Source organism: Pan troglodytes, chromosome 13 (genome assembly GCF_028858775.2).
Source record: "Pan troglodytes isolate AG18354 chromosome 13, NHGRI_mPanTro3-v2.0_pri, whole genome shotgun sequence".
Lineage (NCBI taxonomy): Eukaryota > Metazoa > Chordata > Mammalia > Primates > Hominidae > Pan > Pan troglodytes.
Window position 1 is genome coordinate 81,505,436 of NC_072411.2, and position 26,233 is coordinate 81,531,668.

Genomic DNA, 26,233 nt, shown 5'->3' on the forward strand with positions numbered 1-26,233 from the left:
ATTATTTTACTTATTAACAGGGAACTAAGAACAATGATATTGTGCTAGGGAAGACAAATTATTTTTAATGTGGATATGGCCATTTTGCTTGTTAAATGTGCAAAAATCATAAGACACTGATAGAAGTTCATATATTTCAAAGCAAGGAATAAGATAATCTCTACTGTGGTAAGAACTTCTAGTGTTTGATATTTTATATTCAAAGGAAACAAGCATGCATTTTTTAGAAGCTAAGTAATTAATAGCCGACAAGGATTACCAAAAAATTGTTTACCAAGGAAAATGTTTTGCAAAAGCTGGAAGTAAAATATACGGGCTGACAAGTTTCTGCTTTTTTACTGACATAAATGCAGCAGGGACTTTTCAGGCAGGTGTGTGCTTCTCATTTGGATCATACCCCCCTCCCTAGCCTTTTGGATCTCAGTAGCCAACCCTGTCTCCAGGCAGGGCTGCTTCCCCACATGTGGCATCCAATTTTCTCTTTCCACAGATGGGGATGTGTTAGGTCGTTCTTTCAATACTATGGCTGTACATACAGCAACCTGTCAACCTGTGAGGTGGGCATCCACCTTAATGAAAACAAAGAAAAAGAGCTAAGACAGTGTCTTCTTCCTCTGTCCATATTCTAGGGAGGGCACCAGAGCTTCCCTCTTGAATGCCACTTAATGATATTCACTTAATATGTGCTAATTATGTTACTACTATGCAAGAATAGAGTACCAGGGGCTGCAGGGGACATAACAGATGAGACACATTAACCAGTGGAAGGATAGAAAGACATTTCCACCATTTCATATAAAGGCGAGGAAGACCAAGAAGGCCCTTCCACATCTTTAAATGTGTCACTGAAAAAGTCAGGCTCATGAAACCTTAATATCCTGAAATGAAACCACAAGTGCAAATAATTACTATGAGGCAAGAAAACAAGTACATAAAGAGGAATGTAAGTGCAGGTCACTGTTGCATGCCAGCATGTCATGAAACGATCATAGAGTCAAAATATAGACAGGACCTGGAAATTTCTTTGAACAAATGGTTACTTTTTATGGCTACCAATTTACTGAGTGTCTGTGGCATGACAGGCATTGAGCCAGGCAGCTTACATGTATTAGTTCATTAATCCTTACAACAATCCTAGGAGGTAGGTATTAGCACTCCCATTTCTGAAAAAAAATTATGCTTTAAGTTCTGGGATACACGTGCAGAACGTGCAGGTTTGTTACATAGGTATACCTGTGCCATGGTGGTTTGCTGCACCTATAAACCCATCATCTACATTAGATATTTCTCCTAATGTCATCCCCCCCATTGCCCCTACCCTCTGACAGGCCCCAGTGTGTGATGTTTCCCTCCCTGTGACCATGTGTGTGTTCTCGTTGTTCAACTCCCACTTACGAGTGAGAAGATGCGGTGTTTGGTTTTCTGTTCCTGTGTTAGTTTGCTGAGAATGATGGTTTCCACCTTCATCCATGTCCCTGCAAAGGATGTGAACTCATTCTTTTTTATGGCTGCATAGTATTCCATGGTGTATATGTAGCACCCCCACTTTACAGATGAAGAAACAGAAGCTCCATGAGCATGACTTAGTCAAGGTTATATGAGTTCAGTGAGAGGCAGAGCTAATCTGTCCGACTTCAAGCTCATGCTCATTCTACTATGCTATGGATGTAAAGTAGGTAAATGGCACTCGGGAATCATACTTTCATTAATATAGCTTTATATAAGGCCTCTCACAACTTGATTTAAAAAAAAAAACAGTTGTAAAATAGGGTAGGGAAAGAAACACACATTTCTGGGATGTCAGACTTCCAGAAGTGTCATCTAGTAAATAAATCTCAAACAGCCTTCAAAAAGCATAAGCAGTAAGCGTAAGTTCACAAACCTTCATCCAGATGTAGTGAGTATATGTATAATGGTAGTAGGTTTGATGGACAGCTCGAGTGAGACTCTGGCATTGAAAAATATTTGGTTGGTGCAAAAGTAATTGCGGTTTTTGCCATTACTTTTAATGGGAAAAATTACTATCTTTACATAGTAGTAACATAATTAGTATGTTACTTAACATTACTTTTAATGGCAAAAACCATGATTACTTTTGCATTACCTAATACTTTCTATCTGAATAACTCTGGGCCATTGTTTCCCCTCTCTGGGTGTCACTTTCTAATATCCATCAGAATACTATTATAATCATTAAATAAGATAGTACATATAAAATATTTAGCATGCTATAAAGCACATAATGCTCATTCAGTTACACGTTATTATTAGTATTGCTATTAAAATTATTTTTTGCATATAAGTCTAACAAACTTGGATCTACTTTTCTAGAATATAGGATATTAGGTGCTGCATAATGAAAGATGATGATAGCTGACCACTACAAGGTGTCGCTGTCATCTTTCGCAAAAAGCAGAAAGAAGGGTAGCTAAAATAAGCATCACAGGAAAAGGAAGGAAAAAAAATCTGTGAGAACATCAATAACAGGCATTTCTGTTAAAATCTATGTTTTGTAAACCTCTTTTACAATCATTTCATTTGATCCATACAACATATCCATACTCCCTACTGCTGTGAAGTAGAGAGGGCATTATTTCCACTTTACAGATTAGAAAAGAGGGGCTCAGAGAATTGAGTAACTTTTCTGGAATCACAGCTAGTTAAAAGAGCAAGGAGTATCAAAGAGTAGAGTTATACTGTACAATATGGTAGCCACTAGCCTTATGTGGCTACTTAGAATTAATTGAAATGAAATACAATGAAATATTGACTTTCTCAGTAACATGAGGCACATTTCAAGTGCTAAAAAGTCACATGCTGTTACATGCTGTTAGTCATAGCCATGTTGGACAACACAGATTATAGACCATTTCCATTATCGCACAATTTTTTTTTTTTTTTGACAGAATCTCGCTCTGTTAATCAGGCTGGAGTGCAGTGGTGCGAACTCGGCTCACTGCAACCTCCACCTCCTAGGGTTTGAGCGATTCTCCTGCCTTAGCCTCCTGAGTAGCTGGGACTACAGGCGCCCGCCACCATGCCCAGCTAATTTTTGTATTTTTAGTAAAGACAGGGTTTCACCACATTGGCCAGGCTGGTCTCGAACTCCTGACCTTGTGATCCATCCGCCTCAGCCTTCCAAAGTGCTGGGATTGCAGGCGTGAGCCATCACGCCTGGCCCACACAATGTTTTATTAGACAGTGCTGGTCTATAGAAATGAGAGCACCAATCCATTACTGAATAATATTATGCCCTGTGTTCACAACAGGGAACCTGAGCCTCAAGGAAAGAGTCAGGGAAGAGGAACAGACTTTACACATGTTTCATTGAAAAACACTTTAAGCATTATACTATAAGGCTAACTTTATGTGGCACTAGACCATAAGCATCCTTAGAAGTGGACACAGGCTGGGCACGGTGTCCCAGCTTGGGATTACAAGCATGAACCACCGCGCCCAGCCTGTGTCCACTTCTAAGGATGCTTATGGTCTAGTGCCACATAAAGTTAGCCTTATAGTATAACACTTAAAGTGTTTTTCACTGAAACATGTCGAAAGTCTAAAGCACTTTGGGAGGCTGAGGTGGGCAGATCACTTGAGGTCAGGAGTTCGAGACCAGCCTGGCTAACATGGGTAAACCCTGTCTCTACTAAAAATACAAAAACTAGCTGGACATGGAGGGGCACACTTATAATCCCAGCTACTTGGGAGGCAGAGGCAGGAGAATCACTTGAATTTGGGAGGCGGAGGTTGCAGTGAGCCAAGATCATGCCACTGCACTCCAGCCTGGGCAACAGAGTGAGCCTCTGTCTCAAAAAAAAAAAAAAAGAAAAGAAAAAAAAAAGCGGACCCAGAATCCCCCAAAATGCCTGCCACATGTGCCTCGCACACAGAATATACACATATTTATTGAGGAGCTCTATTTGATCATCCACCTGTGTCAGAAAAATATGTCATGTAAGAGAATTCTTCCTGAAGCAAGTAAGTAGAGTGTCATAAAAATGTAAGTAATAACCTTTGTTGAAATCTCGAGGGCATTTATGGTTATACATTTACAGAATTATTCAATGTACATACAAAATCCTTTTATATTCCAATATCTTTTTAAGGAAGGAAAGTTGTATATAAATGTAATAAAAAGAGATAAATACTAGTTAAAATAAATATGAATGAGGGTGAAAAAAGTTTTTAATAGTGATATAAGCTTTAACAACAAGAAATCTAAGGCTTTGCTTTTTGGAGTGGTTTTTAATATATCCTCAGTAAATCCTAAGTTAACAGACACTCAGTAAATCACAAATCAGCCTCAACTTTTGGTTCACTTTTCTTAGACCAACACTAAAAAATAGCTTTCAAAAGTGAAGAAACTGACAGTAAATGTTCAGCATTATTTGAAAGCAATATAAAATGCTGTAAAGTTTCAGAAGTTAGTTCCCAGAGGATGACAAACATTTAACTACTAAGAATCTTCAGCCTTACCTGGAGGGATGCTACTGTCAAATTCAAGGTGCATGGGTAAAGATGGAGGCAGTTCTATTTTTTTAAGTTGACCTTGAAAGTCATAATGATATATGTGTATTTCATGAAAATATGAGCTTTAGTATAATGGTCTGTTCTCTTTAGACAGATGGGACTCATTTATGTTCTACATGACTATACCCCAGAACTTCAGACTTAAGATGTTATAAATATTGTTAATCTATTATTTTATGAAGGATATGAAATTTTGGCCTCTCGGATTTGGATAGATGTATGCCAAATTTATGAGGGTGCTTTTCTATAAATGACAGATGCTGCCAAAGCAGAAAACTATTTTTCTTCCATTCAACATCAAAAGGTCCTGTTACTAGAGGCAGATAAGGGTGAGGAGGCAGCTAAGAAGACCTTGCTGGCTAACTGATGGAGTCCTGTGGCAGTCAACAGAAATGAGAAATTGTCAATTGGAAAACTTGGCCCCATTTGTAACAACACATAAAAACTATGAAGTACACAGGGGAACCCATAAAAATGATGAGGCGAGGGTCTCCATTTGTATCTGTGGTGGAAAAACCTTAGACAAAATTGAAAATGCACTTTCATATGGCAACAGGGTGACCACAAAAAGCTAAACTGCTGCTTTTGAGGCAAATCATACTGATATACTCATTGATAACGACTCTGGGTTTACACCTGAAGAACTGCCACCATGCAAAAGCACAATATACTGAAAACTAAAATGAGCTGCTTCAAGGTGTCTTATCTTCTTTCTCTTCTTCTCATGTCTTTTCTAACACTGTTACCTCACGGTCTCCATAGGGCATGGGTGTGGGATAAATAAAACTATCTCCCTGCCCTCAGTGGAAATATTTTAGGTAAAATGATTCAAAATGCTATTGAAAATGGGGAGCGTGTTCAAGAGAACTCAAGAGTACCCCTTTGGAGGCAGGGCAAGCCTTCTAACATGCTGCAATGCCCTGTCTCAGTGTTAGCCTCTATTTCAGTGAGTACATTTGGCTCTAGACATGTAAAGTCTGTAATTGTCAAGCTGGAACTTTGAGAATATTTATCATTTGCCATTTACCTAAAATGAGTGCTGTTATTCAAATTTGTTCTTGAAGAAATTTGTAACTTCTAAAACTTTTCTTCTACTACACTGAAACACTACAGATAATGTCCCGCATAGAAATTAAGGATTATCAATGAAACAAAGCCTTGATGGTCCCTTCACTGCCACAGCTTATACCAAAACAGTCAGCAAGAAATTTAAAAGTCATATATGTTCCTACTCATCAATTATTTAGAAAATGGTTAGTGGTTTCTTCCTTTGCCCATTGGAATACATGCATTTACTCCTCCAAGTCACAGAAGTTTAGAAGTAATTGGAATAATGAAACAAGCGTGAAACAAGAAACCCCAAGTTTCCATCCTGACTCTACTGGGATTTGAGTTGTGCAACCTGACATAAACCACCTAACCTTCTAATAACCCAGGTTCTTCATTGTTACTATAGTTTTGGGAGCAGCTTGAAGGTGATGACTACATATTATTTCTCTTTAAATCCGATATATCCAACAATGACAATAAAAAACATCACTAGGTTGAAAGTTTTTCAGGGCGACAAATGTCCTTCTGTTCACTGTTGCACCCATATGTACTATGCTATTTAGTATAGATAATCAATATTTGTTGAGCGAATAAATGGATATCAAGTTCGTTGCATGAATGAACAAACAATGGATACTAATTTCAGCCCTATCTATCAAAGGGTTAAGAAAGTCAAGTGAAAACATATGTAACTGCGTCTTGTAAGCTGAACAAATTTAAGGTGTTTCTATTGTTATATTTCAACAGAAGATGCTGGCTCAATTATCTTTGCTCTTAATTGCATTTATAAATACATCTATGGCATTTCGAATCATTCTATATGCATTCATCTGTTTAGACAGCAACTGATTAAAGGCTGTTTAGCTCTAAGTAGCTTTACATACTTTAAACTAGAAATGTCATTTCCTCATATTGATATCTAATTAATTTTTTAAAAAAATCCAATGCGAAAGCCCAGACATATGGACTATTAGGTTGACTCTCATAATATTTTATTATTTTTAAGAAACAGGATTTTTCTGGAGGCTCTGTATTTTTTTAACCTGGTATGAGTTGTTAAATGCTGTCACAAGAGAGCCTTCAATTTGATGTATTGGGCATATTATCACAGGGAAGTGTATTGTCATATGGCATTATGACACTTGAACTCCAGGGGGAAATTTGGGTAGAGTGTCTGGCCAATATGTTCTAGCCATCTTCCTGAAGCTGCCTAATGCTTGCTGTGTTTTGACCCCAGTTCTCCCAAAGCACATTTTTCCTCCCTCCCATTATGTTTCCAACTTCCTCTGATGCATCATTAAAAGTTGGGACAGATCCTGGGAGACTATAAAGCCATTTATTTGGATTTTACATGTAACTCTACCTCAACTTCCAAAAAGTGAATGGACAGCTATTTTGCATAACTGAAGAATAGCTTTAATGAAATATATCTAATTTTTTGAATCATGTAGTTAGAACTTCTTATGATAAATGCAATTCATGCTATTATAGTTTAAACCCATTTTGTTTACTGACCTGAGAGAAAAAAAAGAAAGCTTGCCATGATATCCCGAAATTTTTATACACAATAGCTCCATTATAACAAATCTCTTTGCATTATACAGATCTGGATACAACATGAACCAAATTATGTCTCCAAAAGTAACATAAAAGAGAAAAATGGTTGTGCCAAGTGCCAAAATAGCAGGTAAGAGGGCTTCCCTAGCTCTTGGAAGCCTTTTAGATCACTTCTTAGAATAAATAATGTGTGCTCTCGAGGAGCAGAAAGAGTTCACCAGCTGGGCACAGTAGCACACACCTGTAATCCCAGCACTTTAGGAGGCCGTGGCAGGCGGATCACTTGAGGTCAGGAGTTGAAGACCAGCCTGGCCAAGATGGTGAAACCCCAACTCTACTAAAAATACAAAAATTAGCTTGGCGTAGTGGTGGGCACCTGTAATCCCAGCTCCTCGGAGGCTGAGGCATGAGAATTGCTTGAATGTGGGAGGTAGAGTTTGCAGTGAGCCAAGATGACACCACTACACTCCAGCCTGGGCAACAGAGCGAGACTCTGTCTCAAAAAAATAAATAAATAAATAAATAAATAAATTCATCTGTGGGTCACAAGTTTCTTGTCGAATACCCTGAAATCACACCTTGCCTTAAAGGATGTTCCCAGAATGCTGCTCTCCCAGAAGCTCCCTCCGTTAACTCCTGGCTATTCCCTCTCTTTCAAAATGTAAACAAAACTCTGCTGCTAAGCTACAGATGCTAAAACACGAGAATGGAAATGGAATTAGTCAAGCCTATGGATGTTGCGAGTGCCTGCATAGTTGAAATCTGGCAGCTGAAACATCAAGTGAGTAACATTTTCACTTTTTATTTAAATATCTGAGAATCACAGATACTACTTAAGCCCACTTGACAGGAACTCTTCATTCAGAAGAAAAAGACCAATGCTGGGGAATTTCAGTCCCATGAGATTTGCAAGTGAGTCATGAATTTTCACTGTGACTTTTACTCTAATTTTTGTCTGACTCCTTAAAGCAACATTGTCTGAAATAAAACATTTCAGTCAATTATCACAGTCACCATTCCTCTTCCCACCTTCTTTCTCCTTACATTTTACGTAGACCTTTTGTGAAGCACTGATTTTTGTGTCTTGTGTTTTTCTAAAACAGGATTTTAAATGAAATGAAAGCCAGATATCAACAAAAATCTATGACTCTGACAAAGCTGTGGGAGCTTTTCAAGAATTTAGAAACAGGCAATTAACATTACATTAGGTATTACGTTGTTTGGACCAGATTTCCCATCTGGGCAAAGCTTTTAATTTTCCAACTTGAAAATTCCATAAAACTCATGTGGGAATTCTTGCTTAGAAGCTGACATATGGTTGATGGTGACAAAAGAACATGTATCTATTTAACAAATGCACTCCTTTTTTTTTTTAAGTGCCATCTTTCAATGACTTTGGTGTAGCTTTTATAAGTATAATAGAACAAATACAATATTTTGTTAGTATTAATACTTATACCAAACACAGAGAAACAAAAAGTAATGGCCCAGCAAATGAGTTACCAAATAATTTATACAGATTTTGAGTAAGGAAACATGAAAAATGAGATAACCTCCAAATATAGGTGGTTTCTATTACTTCTAGTCCAAATCTGTACAGTCACAAAGTGAGTGACATCAATACTGTTAGACTACAGGTACTAGGAGGTGGGTAAAAGAGAGGCAGAGGAAGCAGAGAAAACAGGAAGAAAGACCACCACGTATGTACTGAAGAAGAGATGCTGTGGCTGAGATTTGTTTTCCTCTCTCCTGGGTTTTAGATCTTAATTCTCGTTCCTTGTTCACACCACTGGTATGCTTTATCCTGGTGTTTTCCAAATGCTCTGTAGGCAAACACAACTGCTTAGAAAGTGTCTTTGTTTTACTGAGCACCCGCTAACATTTGAGTATTGGAATAAAAGCCTTGAATCCTTAAACTTTATTTCAAAATATACTCATTGAAATTGGTCATCTCGTAGGTATAAGGCATGCTGTAACTGTAATCCAGGACCCTTTATTACGATTTTCTATTTCTGTATTGCTCTTTCCTTGGTTTTATCTCCTCATCTTTGACTTTCTTTTTCTATTTTTTTCTCTTCTTCCACACCTTTCCTTCTCCCTTTAATTATCTGCTTTTTAAAAAAATGGATTCTTCTCTGATTGTTCCATCCCTATTTCTGATTTTGACACTATTTTCTGCTTATTACTTTTACTATTATCCCTACAGCCAACCCAATTTTCAAATAATAATATAACTTAAGTGGAACACTGAGCTCACTCAGTAGCAACGTTGTAACATGTATGGTAACTACCAACTGTTCTATTAGCTGAAAGAATAGAGTGGCACTAACTTCCATTGTTTTATCATTTTACTTATATGTTTTGCTGGAAGGTAAAGAGCATAATTTAGATAACAAAACCTTTTGCAGAGTATTATTCCATAGAGGCAGTGATATCCTGCATTAGACGAAACCAGGGAAGAAGTCAGCAGGCTCCTGCTCTTCCAAACATTGGGTAGCCTCCAGCAAATAACTGCCACATTGTGTACCTCACCAGTTTGCAATTTTGAAAAATAGATATAATATTTGATATTATACCTGATAGATATTGATTAAAGACTAATTAGATGATATATGTCAGAAGGTTTTGTTCTTTACAGAGGGAGACATACTATGTAATAATCTGGCATTTATGACTATATCTGTTCATCAGATAACATGATTTAGTGATCCTATTGTACAAAGAACAAAAAGTCTTTATTACCAAATTTAGCTTAGCTCAATCCTTCTACGCTGAAGAGCTTTTGGAGCCAGCATCTACAGGGCCTAATCAATAATGGTCCCTTTTTCCATAGTCTCTTTGTTTGAACAGGTTTTCTGAAACTTCCTCTTACAGTAATGGATTTGATCATCTCCAAAAGCCACGGGAAAGCAGTCTTAAGTCTCCTTCTAAAATTCTCCAATGATTGGAGAAGTAGAAAAGAATCAGAAATGTGTGTGTTTCCCACAAGAGGGAGGCCCCTAAAGAGAACATCAAACATAAGAAAAAGGGACATATTCTCTCAGTCTCCTTTAACAGACACTGTTCCTCAAAGAGTCACTGAAACAAGATGACATATCCGTCATGGGCCCAGAGGGGCAGATGTGAGAATTGTGGAAGCCTATTAAACATCCAATTTCATGGTATCCATGCTACAAAAATGAATTTTTTTCTCTTTCCACTGAATGAACCTACTCAGAAATTCTGCTGATTCACTGGGACTATGAAATATAGACTCTTCTTCAGAGGCATTTCACCTAGTAACCCATTTCCGTTTATATATAAAGGTCTTCTGTCAATCAGTTTGTAACGTTGGAAATCATCCCCTTAAAATATGTAAGTCCATTTGTAACTCTGAGGGGAACTCTGAAGATCTTCAAAAAGCATCATCTTTTATTACTAAGCACATTTCCAGATTCATTTAGTAATGCCACTCTCTCAGAAAGTTCCCCCCTTTGGCTCCTCAGCTCCTTTTTACTACAGTAAGAGAACATAAAAATATCTATTACTAAACAAGTTTAAGGAGTCCTTCAATAAAAAAGTCTATAGTAAAAAACACACATAAAATAAATACAAAGAAGTAATAAGCTCAGTGTTTTGGATCCATTTCCTGATTTTAGTCTGAACACATTGTGATCAAGTAGTCTCTACTTGTTTTCATGCATATATACTTATATATATATATATTTACATATACACATATATACTTAAATGTATATATTTAATAACATGGAATGGAAACATATCAAATGCTTAGATTCTGTGCAAACATATAATCCTTCCCGTGAAGAAAACATATTAATATCACAAAAACAAATCATGGAGAGTAACATGCAACAACTGAGGGCAAGAAAACGGGGTCAGGGCAGGGGAACAGGAGAAACACAAAGAATGTAAAGAACAAAAAGTGTCATTGACCTGATTTGTCAGAGTTGTTGCCTGTGATTGGAGTGATGGAGCAGCTGGGATTAGCCTTTGCGCTGTCCTTGGAAGGAACCATTTTGGGTTTATTTTTCGTTGCCTCTAGTGCTTTGACCTTCTTGGCATGTTTACTTCCTTTGTAGTGGGCCTCGGCCTGGCTCTACAAAGGAGAACAAATCAGGCTCATTTTTTGCTAATTACAAACACCACAGTGGATGATCATGCAGGAGAAAAATACATTCGATCATAGGCACCACAGACATTTACAACTCAGTACCTGACTACGTTTTTGGCACTTCATGAAATGGTAGACCAGTTCCCAAGAGGGTGTAGCATATCAAAACCTCCTATACAATACAAAGGACCTGCATCTTTAAAAAACCAGACATTATATGAGTGGACAAAAGGATTAGGGCAAAACTGTGACAAAGGTGAGCTTTGTCATCAGTGCCCTCCCACCAGTGCCCATTGGGGCTACTTTTCAAACATTGGCTGGCAGCAGCAGCTTTGAGTGTCCTACCCATGCCTGTGGGTATGACCTTCCACAGTCATTTCCCTTCAACTAAAATCCTGTTTGCCACGTGTCTACTTTCTTCTGGGCTCTGCTCTGAGACCAACTGGTGCGACAAAACATGTTAATAGGTGCTACTGAGTGAAAATGACACTGAATTTTTTGGGAAGCTCTATATGCACTTCATGTACCATTTTGATGATTCCAGTTACAAGTACAGATAATATAAGGCACAAAGGAGGTAGGAACAAACCCTTGTTTCTGATCTCAGATGTGATTCTGAAGTCTAAGTGGTTAGTGTTAAATTCATTTATACACAAAGCATATGTAGAACTCTAACTTCAGTACTAGATCAAAAGGAAAAAGAAAGAGCCAGATAAAACACAAAAACAAATTACAACAAGCCTTGAAAACATTTAATCAACTTACTGACATTTGGAAAATTTTCCTCTGCCTAAACAACAAGGCTTTTCTCTTATTGGCATCTAGTATTAATATATACATTAACAAAAGAATCTAAGTATATTCACTTGAATTGAATTTTGAAAAGACTCTGAAAAAACATAAACATGTATTTAGTGAAAAGAAACAAAACTAAACATAAATGGTATATTAGCTTAGTTATAAAGTGAAATGGATGACAAATCTTATGCAAAACAAGATGAACTTTTGTTAGAGGATTTCTAAAGAAATAACTTTAAAAACCATCAGTTTTCTTTATATACTTGTATGTGTTTGAAGAGGATTAAACGAACCTTTCCACTCATTCTCCTCAACAAGCAGAATACAGGTGATAAGTGTATGTGTAGGTAGGTAGTTGGAAGTGATAGTGGACAGACAGAATGGGTCTCTGTCTTTAGGGTCCAATGAGGTTTCACACATACATGAGGTAAGAAGTTCAATGGAGAGCTATCCATATACAAGGGTGGGCTAAAACTGTGAAAGATGCATGCTATGGGAGATACAGGACAACAAAAAAATGGACCAGAGGGGAGTGGTATTAATGAAGACTTCCTACAATGGGTAACTTTTGATTTGAGATTTGAGGAAAGGGATGCATGTACACTGGTAGCGAAGAGTACATTTCTAGTTGGAGGATGCAGGCCTAAGGAAAGTACTGACGCTAGAGTGCCGGAACAGTGAGGGCCATGGCTGGAGAAGTGCTTACATAGGCCTCTTGGTGCAACATCATCAACATGAGGTTAAGGAAACTAGATGTGTAGTTATGTAGAGGAGGTCACCACTGAGGTGAGATTCTCAAGCAGAGGCCTGATGATACATACAAATTCCAAATGGGGAAGACTTCTGCAACAGCTATTTATTACATGTTTGTTGGATTGAATATGAGAGAAAAGAGATGACACAGAAAGGAAGGCAGCAGAAAGAATATATGATTCTTCTGGTAAAATCATTAGTGGAGAGTATGACTATAATAAAGTCCCTTTTATAATAATATCATTGATTTCTTGAAGCCTTGGTTATTATCAATCCTCCTTCTGCCCTTTGCTTAAGTGGAACCATTTCACTACTAACTACTAGAGACAAAGCACTCTTCTAATGTGCCATGATTAGACTAAGCCATCTAAGGTTGATTATTGTGTGTTGTTGAAGTGTTTCTTCTGACTTTCCTGCTTGTTTCACTCCAGCTTACCAGGACATGTTGCTTTGCTATCTTCAGACATCCAGCCTTAGCTAGTTCAGCAGAACTGGTGATGGTGAGCACCACTTCAATGCCAGCATTACTTCCAGATCTTGGTGGGCGATAGGCCTACTTTATCCTAAGCTTATAAATGATGATGATGAATTTATTCATGCCAAATATTATAGATGATATAGTCACAAGTGTTAAGGGTCATGCAGTGAGTTAAACATCATATCTATATATTTGCTCTCCCATTTAAATGGAAGCTTGGTGATAGATTCATGCCACAGTCTGTTTTTCAGTGTACCTTGATTCTGCTGTGTTATTTCTTGTAGGGCGGGAGGTGGTCGGGGAAAAAAATATTGCTTTGGTAGCAGTGTAATCTAAGGATAGGTTTTGGACATATTAGTGATTTCCCTAGCATATAACCCAGATCACCCAAGGTCTATAGCCTTGTACTGACTATACATGGTCCCTAACTTCCTAAATATCTTTTCATACATATCTTTTTAGATCTTCATTGACTTGGCATTGCTCTTACTTGGTTTGCTCAAGGACTTCTCATGTTGTTCTCTGTCAAGTTGGAAAAAAAAAATCACGTGGGGAGAAAAGTGTAACATTATTTTAGGGCCTTTATTTATTACCAACCAAGAATGTTTGAATCCAACTAATATAGTTTGGTAGTTATACATTAAGAAAATATGTAAATAAAAATTAAAAATTGATAATGTAATATAATAATATAATAATGATTAATATTACTGAGCTTACTGTTTCAGGCACAATTCTAAATGCATTACATATTTTAGCTCGTTTAATCCTTATAATATCCTATGAAATAGGCATTATTGGCCAGCACTTTATGAATGGGAAACTGGGAATAGAGAAGTTAAATAACTTATAAAAAGCCACACAGGTGGGTGGAGAAGCCATGGTAGATATAAAATGCTTACATGCATATCCCTATTTAATTATATACCCACATTATACATATACATACCTACACTAAGTTAATGTTATAATTTTATTAGAAGTAAAAAATATACACAAAGATAGCATGCTGCTTTTAATGACTCAGAGAAGGATTATAACTTAATCCTATAGAAATTTCTATGAGTAGGAAATACGTACTTAATTCATGGGAAATATGCTAATATTAAACACCAGGTCTGATCCTTCTGTTGAGTAAAGAAAGTTCCACTTTTAGGCCAGGTGCAGTGCCTGTAAGCCCAGCACTTTGGGAGGCCCAGGAAGGAGTATCGCTTGAACTTAGGAGTTTGAGATCAGCCTAGGCAACATTACGAGACCTTGTTTCTACCAAAATTCAAAAAAATTAGCTGAACATGGTGGCACATGCCTGTAGTCCCAACTTCTTGTGTGGAGGAGGTGGGTGGATCACTTGAGCCTGGGAAATCGAGGCTGTAGTGAGCCCTGATTGTGCCACTGCACTCTGGCCTGGGCAACAGAGTGAGACTCCGTCTCAAAAAAAACAAAAACAAAAACAAAAAAAAGTTCAACTTTTAAAATATACAACAATTTCTACAATGTATCATGAGACCTGCTAAAAACTCATCTTTCACAGTACACTAAATAGTGCAGCATTACTTTAGTGCCCTTTGGCTAAAGAAACATATGGTTCTCTAAATAAAACCTCCAAGTACAAGATAAACAGTGTCATTTCCTCATTACTATTTCTTGGCATCAGTGCCGAAAGTTAACAGCGTCAATTAACACTTGGGATGAGGATCCAGCTAAGTGACACTTCACTGGCCAAGACGGAAAAAACTCTTCATAGCCATGATCCACTTCTGCTTCGAGTTCAGGGTCAGGGAGAGAAGTGCAACAAGGCTTTTTAGCTTTTATTGACTGTTGTTTGGGAAAAATGGAGTGGAAGACTGTGAAATAAAGACAGAATGGCAAGTGCCACTTCCTTATATTTGGCATCTTTCCCATTCTCCTGTGGTATTCTTAGTAGTGGCACTTTGCTATCCCTAGTACTGTGTCTGAGGCAGTGTCAACAGTTTCTAAATGCTGGGCAAATCTTCAAGTGAAACTGAGACACTGTTAAGTAGCAAAAGATTAACCTGACTTCATTATCTAGGAATCTTCTTAATTGAGGAGTGAAAGAAACAAGGACAGGAGCCAGAAAACCCATGAACTAGGCAACATATGTCAAGCCCATCAACAATGGCTCTTGTGACACTTCTAAGAGACTAGGTTGGCCAAGCTGACTTACTTTACACCCAATGAGTAATTAGCAGACACATGCTTGTCTAGCAGTAATGGCTTGCATTCTGCTTCCCCTCCTAAAGTGCTGCTGTGCCCCTAACTGGCAGTGACCAAAGAAACCTCTTCACAAGAATTGCCAGAATTAGAAAGAGTCGCCCAAACCACTACACTGACCTTCACATAAGAATTCATCAGCATATAGGTTCTTCTCTGAAGGCCACTCTGGTAAATTACCTGACCACCCACTGATAGAAGAACAGCTTTGACAGGAAATGACAACTTGGAATGTTTTCTTCCATTAATAACCTTTGTTGCTAAAGCTCTTCACTTTCTCAAATCCTCTGAATTCCTTAGAACCCCATTGTTGCAAACAAAAAAGATAAAGAATGAGATAACTTAGTGCTTCAAAAACAAAAATGTAATCCAAAAACTTCTAAACTTCACTGTGCTCTCATTTCTGATTTTTACCTTACTTATTTCTTTTCTTTTCTTTTTTTTTGAGACGGAGCCTCACTCTGTTGCCAGGCTGGAGTGCAGTGGTGCAATCTCAGCCTTACTGCAACCTCCACCTCCCGGGTTCAAGTGATTCCCCTGCTTCAGCCTCCTGAGTAGCTGGGACTACAGGCATGTGCCACCATGCCCGGCTAATTTTTTTGTATTTTAGTAGAGACGGGGTTTCACCCTGCTGGCCAGGCTGGTCTCTATCTCCTGACCTCGTGATCCGCCCGCCTCGGCCTCCCAAAGTGCTGGGATTACAGGCGAGAGCCACTGCGCACGGCCTGATTTTTACCTTATTTCTAATTTGGACTTCAGAGACATGGCTAGAATCTTGAATGAGGACATTAAACTGTGCTCACTTTGCATGGAAAAAACAGTCGAAGGACAAACTCACAAAGTGACTGGGGAAAGAAAATGGCCCTGGAGAAAGTACTTACCTATCTATTTACCAATAGAACCAACTTTTTTTTTGCATTTTAAAAAGTAATTAGAACTGTTCCCTTAATTAAAGAAAGTGCATAATTAAAACTACTGGCATCTGTTTTTTTTCCTGAGACCTTAGATTTCAATGTGTTAAGCAGTGTTATAAGGGAAATAGCAAAGGTCAGCTAATTTTCAGGAAAACCCAATATACTAAAATGCCAAATAAAACATATGTCAAATGAACTACCATAAAACAGGCTAAACTAACAAAGGGGAAACCTGATGATTTATTCTGCAAAAAATTATTTCGTACCTGCCACGGGCTAGATATTGCAAACGATTAAAAACAAAGACCCCTACTTGCCAGAATGGTGGTTGGAAGAAAAGACAAGCATAAAAATAACTATAATCCAAAGCAGAAGGCAGAATTATAAAATGGGAGGTACCAAGAAACAAAGAATATGAGAATCAGGAGAGAGGTAAATCTCTTCAGATTGAGGAAATCAAGGAAGCTCCATGAAAAGAGGGTATCAGAGCTGGGTTCTGCTGCCAGGGCCGGGCTCTGAAGTGGCAGAATGGAGATGAAGGTATTACGGGCAAAGGGAACAACATGTGCTAGGGCACTGAGTCCTGTGTATTATACAGTGTTTCCTGGGCACATACACTTTTCAGTTTCACTAGAATAGAGATATTAAGGGAAAAACAGGGCAAGGTTGCTATGTTGTGCTACCTTGAAAATGGTTCCCTGTACCACAGAAACATACCACAGTGTTTTCAGTTAAAAATCAAATATTCTATTTGTAGGCATTTTGTATAGAAAATGATTAGGATGTAAGATGCTGCTCTTACATCACAGATTTTATCCTCTGCTCCAAACCACAATCTTACATTAAATTAATTAAGTTATTTATATTGAAGCTTTAATAATTATTTGAGATAAAAGCAAGGCACTTAAAATGCTATAGTTAAACATACTAAGAAACTAAAGTTTTCTGGGAAATAAATAATTACTTGAATCACTGTTTCAAGATAAAACTGTTTTTACTATTACAATGCTTTTTGCATATACTTCTGGCGTTCATAAGATCACACACTCTCAGAGACAAAGCTACAATATAGGAAGCATGAGCTATACCCAAGAGAAAGGCTTATATATCCAAAGGTTGCTAGTAAGTTTGTCTGCTGATATTTGCAATTGTAAGGCCTGCAATATCAGTAATGACATACTATTGGCTTTGATATTCACTTCATTCAATTCTCATCTATTGGGATCTGTTGAAAACAAAGTCCAGACAAAATTATAACTATTATGAGCTTTTTAGCTTAAAAAGGTATAATGTCTTTGCTAATTGCTAATTTATAGCTAGTGAAACGCTACAAGTTGCTATGGCCTGTCTAGGGCCATCACACTGCATAACTCTGCAGGGCACTATTCACATATATTTCAACATTCGTAGTATCTTCTGGATTGTGCCAGGCCAGAGTTGTACCTATGACATTCTATATTTATTGGCTTTATAATATAGATGTAAAAAAACCCATCAACTCCAAATATTTCTATGTTACTAAAGTGAAAGTGGTTGCTTTCTAAGAAGAAAATGATGTGTACTCTAGACTGCTAATTCTTTTTGGGCCCAATTTAGATTCTAACAATATTATAAGATAGAATTACAATTCTTGTGTTATGGCTGCTTTGAAATACCACTATTTGAATATATGAGCATTACACACACAAACACAAACACACATATATGTTCAATCACATCAAAAAACTTCAATGTAGGCAAAATTCACTTCTTAAAATGCTGAGATCTTTAGAGGGCCTGAAATTAATTTTTCAAATGTGTTTATTCATCAGCTAACAGTCTTGATGCTCATGTTTCTTGCCCATGACTCATTGGTGGAATTACTTACACACAGAAACATGGAGAAGTTATAAATGGACCAAATAACTACGACAGAATTTACATGATGAATTAGAAAGATGCTGCAGTTTGAGTTAAAAATCAGCTGGAATATAGTAAAAAAAAAAGTGCTTTTAAGAAATAAAATCATTTCTTACAATGGAGTTTCAAGTGAATAAAATTTTGTCTCATTTTCCCAGTAAGTTTTATATTTCACTTTCAATTACTGGAAGGCAGATTATTAATTTTAGATGATTCCCAGCAATCTACATTTCTTCCCCTAGATATTCACTGATGCTATATGTTACTAGTTTGGGGTTGGGTAGCACAGCGCATAAGAGAGACAATTATTTAAGCTCGGCTGTATCAACTGTGATCTGAACACAAATCTTTCCATTTGTTCAATTCTGTGCTCTCTCTCTCCTCTAGTTCTCTCCTGTATTTCAAATCAGGCCATAATGAAAAATCATCTTCTTTTATAAATAAGTTTATTATATATGTACCAAGGTAAAGTTAATCTCAGATAATTAGTTCCTTAATTCTATGAATGAATACTGTAAATTATAGATATTTTATTTTGAAAAAGATTTTTCTCTCACAAACCTAATGGAAGTAGGTTTATATGAATTTTTCAACATAGGTAATGAGTAATAAAATTTTTATTTAATGTCACAATTTAACATCATCACAATTTATTTAAGAATTCATCAAGAAGTATCTTGCTTAAGAAAGCAAGACTGCTTAACTCTCCATTTAAATTATATTACAATTTTAGCATTTCTAAAAGGTATATTTACTTCACCTTCTGGATTGGGATCAATATCTGAATCAATTTAATGATAAATGTATATGTAAACTCTTAGTATATGCACTACATCTTAAGGGAGGCCACATGAAGTAAATGAAACCTGGCAAAGCATGCCTTTAGCCACTCTCTCAAATCATAAGAGGAGACAAATCACAAACTTCATGAATAGTGCACTTGATAAACTATATTCTTTGTTATACCGGAGTGAGAAAATGAGTTCTCTGTCTACTAACATAATCTTAAATATGAAATAATGGGAACCATTATAATTTATAAAAATATCTAATTTTCTCAAAGAATTATGTATATAAGGACCTCATCTTTTAGAAGTTCTGAACTTTAGAGATTTAATAAAACACATGGATAATATCTTTTATTTTTCATTCGCTTATTTATTTATTTTAGAGACAGGGTCTCACTCTGTCACCCAGCTTGGAGTGCAGAGGGGCTATCATAGCTTGCTGCAACCTCAGACTCCTGGGCTCACGCTGTCCTCCTGCTTTAGCCTCCCAAGTAGCTGGGAGTACAGGTATATGCCACCATTCCTGGCTATTTTTAAAAAATTTTTTGGAGAGGTGAGGTCTTGCTATATTGCTCAGGCTGGCCTTAAACTCCTGGTCTTGAGTGATCCTACTGCCTTGCCCTCCCAAAGCGCTGAGATTCAGGTGTGCAACACCATGCCTGGCCATCTTTTATTTTATAATATGACACAAAATATTATAATTTGTAATTACTATTTTTGAATTATTTATTTTATGATTTTCCCAAAAGTATTTACAAATAGAAATTGCCCATCTCCCTCAAATTAATTCACATCTTATTTTAAACTGGGAAATCTTAGTTGATAATTCTCAGCTACTTTGACATACAAAGGAGGATATTTCAGAGTTTATAGTGTTTTCACAGTTATATCCCAAGTTGCTAATGTGTTTGAGAGTACTGCTATCGTTCAGTGGGAAAACAGACTGCCATTGTGTGCTTCATAAGAGCAATTTTTGTTACTCAATGATAAGTAATGCAATATAATTCAAGTTTATGCATTAAAGCTGTGACTCTATAGCTAACTGATTCAAGCCTTCTGATGGTCTTTTAAATTAGGCTCCCAGGCTTCCACACATTAATTTTTAATCAGTCCAGAAGGTATTACACTTACTTTGATTTCCACTTTAAGGAAATTTACATAAATAATACAAAATAAATCTAAAATTAGAATTTACATTGTGTCTCATTTTGTTTGACAAACAATATCCTTAATGTAGATGAAAGTGGCAAAGTAACTTTGAAAGTTCAATGCTCAGAGAATTGGTTGACAAATAGCATTAGTAATATTTTATATATGTTTAATATATTAGTTACTTATCATTACTCATTTGAAAACCTGTTTCACAAAACAGGTTTTTGTAAAATTCATACTCCAAAACCGAAACCAATTACTAAAACCTAGAAGATATCTTATAATTCAAAATTAAGTGGAATATGTAAATGTGAAGACTAATAACAGATACCTTCAAAACACAATATAACTAAGAGAAAATAATGAAAACACATCTTTAGTAGTCGCTTAGCCCATCTGAGTCATGCTAAGGCCGTTTCTGTAGTAAAGTGCCAGATTAAACTAGAAGTTTTCATTCAAAATTAATTGGGCCAATCTTCCACATATAAGAGATTGGTCTGCTGGAGGCAAAACAAAAATAATAGTATCTATAACTTTGATTCACCGATAAAATCTAAAATATTTTAATAGAATCAACAAATGCTAGTGGGTTTCCACTTTCTGATTCTGTGTGATATTGTCTAAAAGTTCTACTCACCAATAATAGTCATAACAAAAGTCATACATATAATATATGATATCATCAATGTGAATTGTTTTAATTCAACTCAATTTAGCAATGTTTTATTATATATCATGTAATAGGTGTTTCAGAAGACATGCTTTGTGAATTCTAGGAGCTTATAATCTTGTGTAGAGGATAACAAAAGTGAATACCATATATAGGTATATGGCATGTATATGTGTACATATGGCATGTATATGGCACGTATATATATATGTAGGTTTTTGTGTGCGCACATATATGTATGCATACATATATGTACACAAATGCATGTGTACATATATGTACACATATGCATGTGTACATATATGTACACATATGCATGTGTACATGTGTGTACATATATGTGTACATATATGTATACATATGTGTGTACATATGTGTGTATACATGTGTGTACATATATGCGTATACACACGTGTATGTGTACATATATGCGTATACATATGTGTATGTGTACATATATGCATATACATATATGTATACACATACGTATACATATATGCATATACATATATGTATACACATTGGTATACATATATGCATATACACATATGCATACACATATGCATACATATGTGTATATACATATGCATACATATATGTATACACATATGCATACATATATGTATACACATATGCATATACATATATACATATATGTATACACATGCATATACGTATATACATATATGTATACATATGCATACACATGCATATACGTATATACATATATGTATGTATACATATGTATATGCATATATGTATACATATGTATATGCATATATGTATACATATGTATATGCATATATGTATACATATATGTATATGCATATATGTATGCACATACACATGTATACGGATATATGTACACATACACGTATGTATACGCATATATGTACACACATGTATACACATATGTACACATGTACACATACATATATGTACACACATGTACACATGCATATATGTACACACATGTACACATGCATATATGTACATATATGTATATATACATATGTACACGCATATATGTACACATATGTACACGCATATATGTACACATATGTGCACGCATATATGTACACATATGTACACGCATATATGTGCACATATGTATACACGCATATATGTGCACATATGTATACACGCATATATGTGCACATATGTATACACGCATATATGTGCACATATGTATACACGCATATATGTGCACATATGTATGTATACATATATATATAGCAGAGGGAGAAAAACATTCTAAAAGGAGGAATGTAACACTGAGGGTCCATCCATTGTTCAATGCAACAAATATGTATTGAATACATATTATATTCTAGGCATTATTCTAAGTGTTGTGGAATACAGGTCTACTGAAACTTGTGTTCTAATATGGGGACATAGATAAGAAATTATAAATTTATATATATATATTAGTGTTAACAGATAAGTGATACACCTATGAATATGTTATATAATGCTATAAAAAAATAAAGACAAGTAAGGGGTAGACTATGGTGTAACGTGCCATTTTAAGTATCAAGGAAACTGTGTTGAGATAGCATTTTCACAGAGACCTGAATGAAGTAAGGGAGTTAACCAGGTAGATATCTGGGAGAAGAGTACTTCAGGTTCAGGGAACACCAAATATCCATTGTAAGGATTTTGATTTTTATTCTGAGTAGATGCAGAATCACAGGGGTGTTTTAAGTCAGAAGAGCAACCTTGTTTGGCTTCCATTTATTAAAGGATCACTTTGGTTGCTGTATGGAGAACCAACCATGTGTGTACAGTGGAGAGGCTGGGGGTGAGGCAAAGTAGAAGAGGAGGCTCATCCAGGAAAGAGATGAAAAGGGTTCAAAATTAAATCCCACTGACCAATCAGAAAGGCTTCAAAAACATAATTTTCTTAAAAGAATATTTATAATTTTTCACATATCTGCAATTTTTGGACATAAATCATCCATAATTTTGATGGAATTTTATGTTCAGCTAGCTAGCAATTACTTTTGTTTCTTTTAAATTTAAATTGTATTTTTAAAAATCTATGTAAAACAATTACGCAGTTAAAAGTATAAAAAAAAAAGCAGAGAAAAGTTACCTCTTAGATTCAGCAACCAGTTGTTATCACTTTGTTGTGTATCCTGCCAGGGATTGTTTACATGCCTATCAAGCAAATGTATACATATATGTGTATTTTTTCTTTCTTTTATTTGTAGACAAGTGCCTACACACTACATATGCTGTTCTGCACTTTGCCTTTTCTATTTAGCAATAGGTTTTAAAGATATTTCATATGAGTAATTAAAAAGTTCTAATTTTTTAAAGTGGTTGTGTATATTTACTTTATTATTGTGTGGTAGCTACAGGGCAAAATTCCTTCTGCTTGAGAAAAACGGAGGGAAAAGTAAAGGGGACTTTGTCTTGCACCTTAGATATCAGCACGGCCACAGAGGGATAGAGCACCACGTGTACTCCTGGGGTCCCCAGATCCAGGACTGGACTCTTGGATAGCATTTCTGGACCTGCCTTGTGCCAGAAGGGGAGCCCACTGCCTTTAACGGTGAGTCCCAGGCCAGGCAGCCTTCATGACAAGCTGACTTAAGAGATCCTGGGCCTTAAGGGAACATTGACAGAAATCTGGCAGTACCCCTCATGGCCTAAGGTGGTGGTGGCTATGAGGTGAGTCTCCTCTGCTTTTGGAAATAGGAAGGAAGAACTGTATTTTGTGGTTTGTGTGCCAGCTCAGCCTCAATACAATAGAACACCAGGTAGACTTCTAAGGTTTTTGACTCTAGTACTCAACTGACAGATGGCACTTCTGGACCCACCTGGGAACTGGGGGACCTTACCGCCCTAAAGGGAAGAAAACAGGCCTGGTTGGCTTTGCCACCGGCTTATTGTAAAGTCCCCAGGGCCTTGCGTAAACATAGGCAGCAGCCATGGAGTGGCTGCAACAGGCCTTGGGTAAGACCCAGTGCTGTGCTGGCTCTAGGTCTCACCCAGCACAGTCACAGTGGTAGTGGCCACACGGGTGCTTGTCATGCTACCCCCAGCTTTAGGTGGCTTAGAATGGAGAGAGACCCTATATGTTTGGGAGAAATTAAGGGAAAAGGACAAGTCTCTGCTTGGTAATCCAGAGAATCTTCCCAGATCCTGTCCAAGACCATCAAGGTGGTACCTCTATGAGTCTGCAAGCACTGCAGCGTTATAGGGATTGGGGTGCCCCTAAAGCAGTTACAGCTTAGATCACAATACCCAAGTCCTTTCAAATATCTGCAAAGCCTTCCCAAGAAGGACGGCTACAAATAAGCCCAGGCAGTGAAGACTACCTAAATACCTAACTCTTCAATGCCCAAAGAACATCTATTAGTATCAACACTATCCAGGAAAACATGACTTCACCAAATGAACTAAATAAGACATCAGGCACCAATCCTAGAAAAACAGTTTCAGACACAGAATTGTAACTGTGTTGAGGAAACATAAAGAAATTCAAGATAACACAGAGAAGGAATTCAGAATTATATTAGATAAATTTAACAAAGAGACTGAAGTAATTAAAAGGAATCAAGCAGAAATTCTGGAGCTGAAAAATGCAACTGGCATTCTGAAGAATTCATCAGAGTTCTTTAATAGCAGAATTGATGAAGCAGAAGAATTAGTGAGCTTGAAAATGGGCTATTTGAAAATACATGGAGAGAGGAGACAACAGAAAAAAGAATTAAAAAAACAATGAAGTATACCCACAGGATCTAAAAACATAGCCTCGAAAGGGCAAATCTAAGAGTTATTGGCCTTAAAGAGGAGGTAGAAAAAGAGACGGGGATAGAAAGTTTATTCAAAGACATAATAACAGAGAACTTCCCAAACATAGAGAAAGATATCAATATACAAGTACAAGAAGGTTTAGAACACCAAGTAGATTTAACCCAAAAAGACTAACTCAAGGCACTTAATAATCAAAGTCCCAAAGGTTAAAAATAAAGATTCTAAAAGCAGCAAGAGAAAATAAACAAATCACATACAACAGAGCTCCAATACATCTGCCAGCAGACTTTTCAGTGGAAATCTTAAAGGCCAGGAAAGAGTGGCATGACATATTTATAGAACTGAAGGAAAAAAATCTTTTATCCTAGAATAGTCTATCTGACAAAAATATCCTTCAAACATGATGGAGAGGCCAGGAGTGTTGGCTCATGCCTGTAATCTCAGCACTTTGGGAGGCTGAGGAGGATGGATCACTTGAGGCCAGGTGTTCGAGACCAGCCTGGCCAACATGGCAAAACCTTGTCTCTACTGAAAACACAAAAATCAGCTGGGTGTGGTGATGCACATCTGTAATCCCAGCTACTTGAGAGGCTGAGGCTCAGGAATCACTTGAACCTGACAGGCAGAGGTTGCAGTGAGCTGAGATCACACCACTGCATTCCAGCCTGGGCAACAGAGTGAGAATCTGTCTCAAAAACAAACAAATGAACAAACAAACAGAGAAACAAAGACTTTCCCAGACAAACAAAAGCTGAGGTATTTCATCAAGATCAGACCTATTCTGTAAGAAATGCTAAAGAGAGTATGTCAGAAAGAAAAGGACATTGATGAACAATAAATAATCACGTGAAGGTACAAAACTCACTTGTAATAGTAAATACACAGAAAAACACAGAATAAGATAACACTGTAACTGTGGTATGTAAACTACTCTTAGCCTAAGTAGAAAGACTAAGCAATGAATCAATGAAAAATAACAGCTACAACAACTTTTCAAGACATAGTACAATAAGATATAAATAGAAACAACAAAAAGTTAAAAAGTGGGGGGATAAATTAAGACATTAAGTTTTTTATTAGTTTTCTTTTTGCTTGTATGTTTATGCAAATGGAGTTAACTTCTTTTCAGGTTAAAATAATAGGTTATAAGATACTATTTGCAAACCTCATGGTAAACTCAAACCAAAAAAAAAAACAATGAATATACAAAAAAATAAAAAGGAAGAAACTCAATCATATCACCAGAGAAAATTGACTTCACTAGAGGAACACAAAAAGGAAAGAAAGAAGGAAGGAAGGAAGAGAGACCATAAAACAACCAGAAAACACATAAAAAAATGGCAGGAGTAAGTCCTTACTTATCAATAACACTGAATGTAAATACACTGAACTCTCCAATCAAAAGACACAGACTGGCTGAATGGATGAAGAAACAAAACCCATTGATCTGCTGCCTACAAAAAACACACTTCACCTGTAAAGACACACAGATTGAAAATTAAGGGATGTAAAGATATTCCACCCTACTGG

At 36.6% G+C, this 26,233-nt stretch overlaps 1 protein-coding gene across 17 annotated transcripts in view; it reads right to left on the reverse strand.

Moving 5' to 3' along the window:
• Nucleotides 1-26,233, reverse strand: part of ZNF385B (zinc finger protein 385B) — a 420,705-nt gene that overhangs the window by 29,365 nt on the left and 365,107 nt on the right. For all 17 annotated transcript variants that reach the window (XM_054679159.1, XM_009443824.3, XM_009443823.4 and 14 more), the window contains one exon: nt 11,077-11,239. In XM_054679159.1, the coding sequence (XP_054535134.1) occupies nt 11,077-11,239 (163 nt within the window). The remainder of the gene's footprint in view (nt 1-11,076; nt 11,240-26,233) is intronic.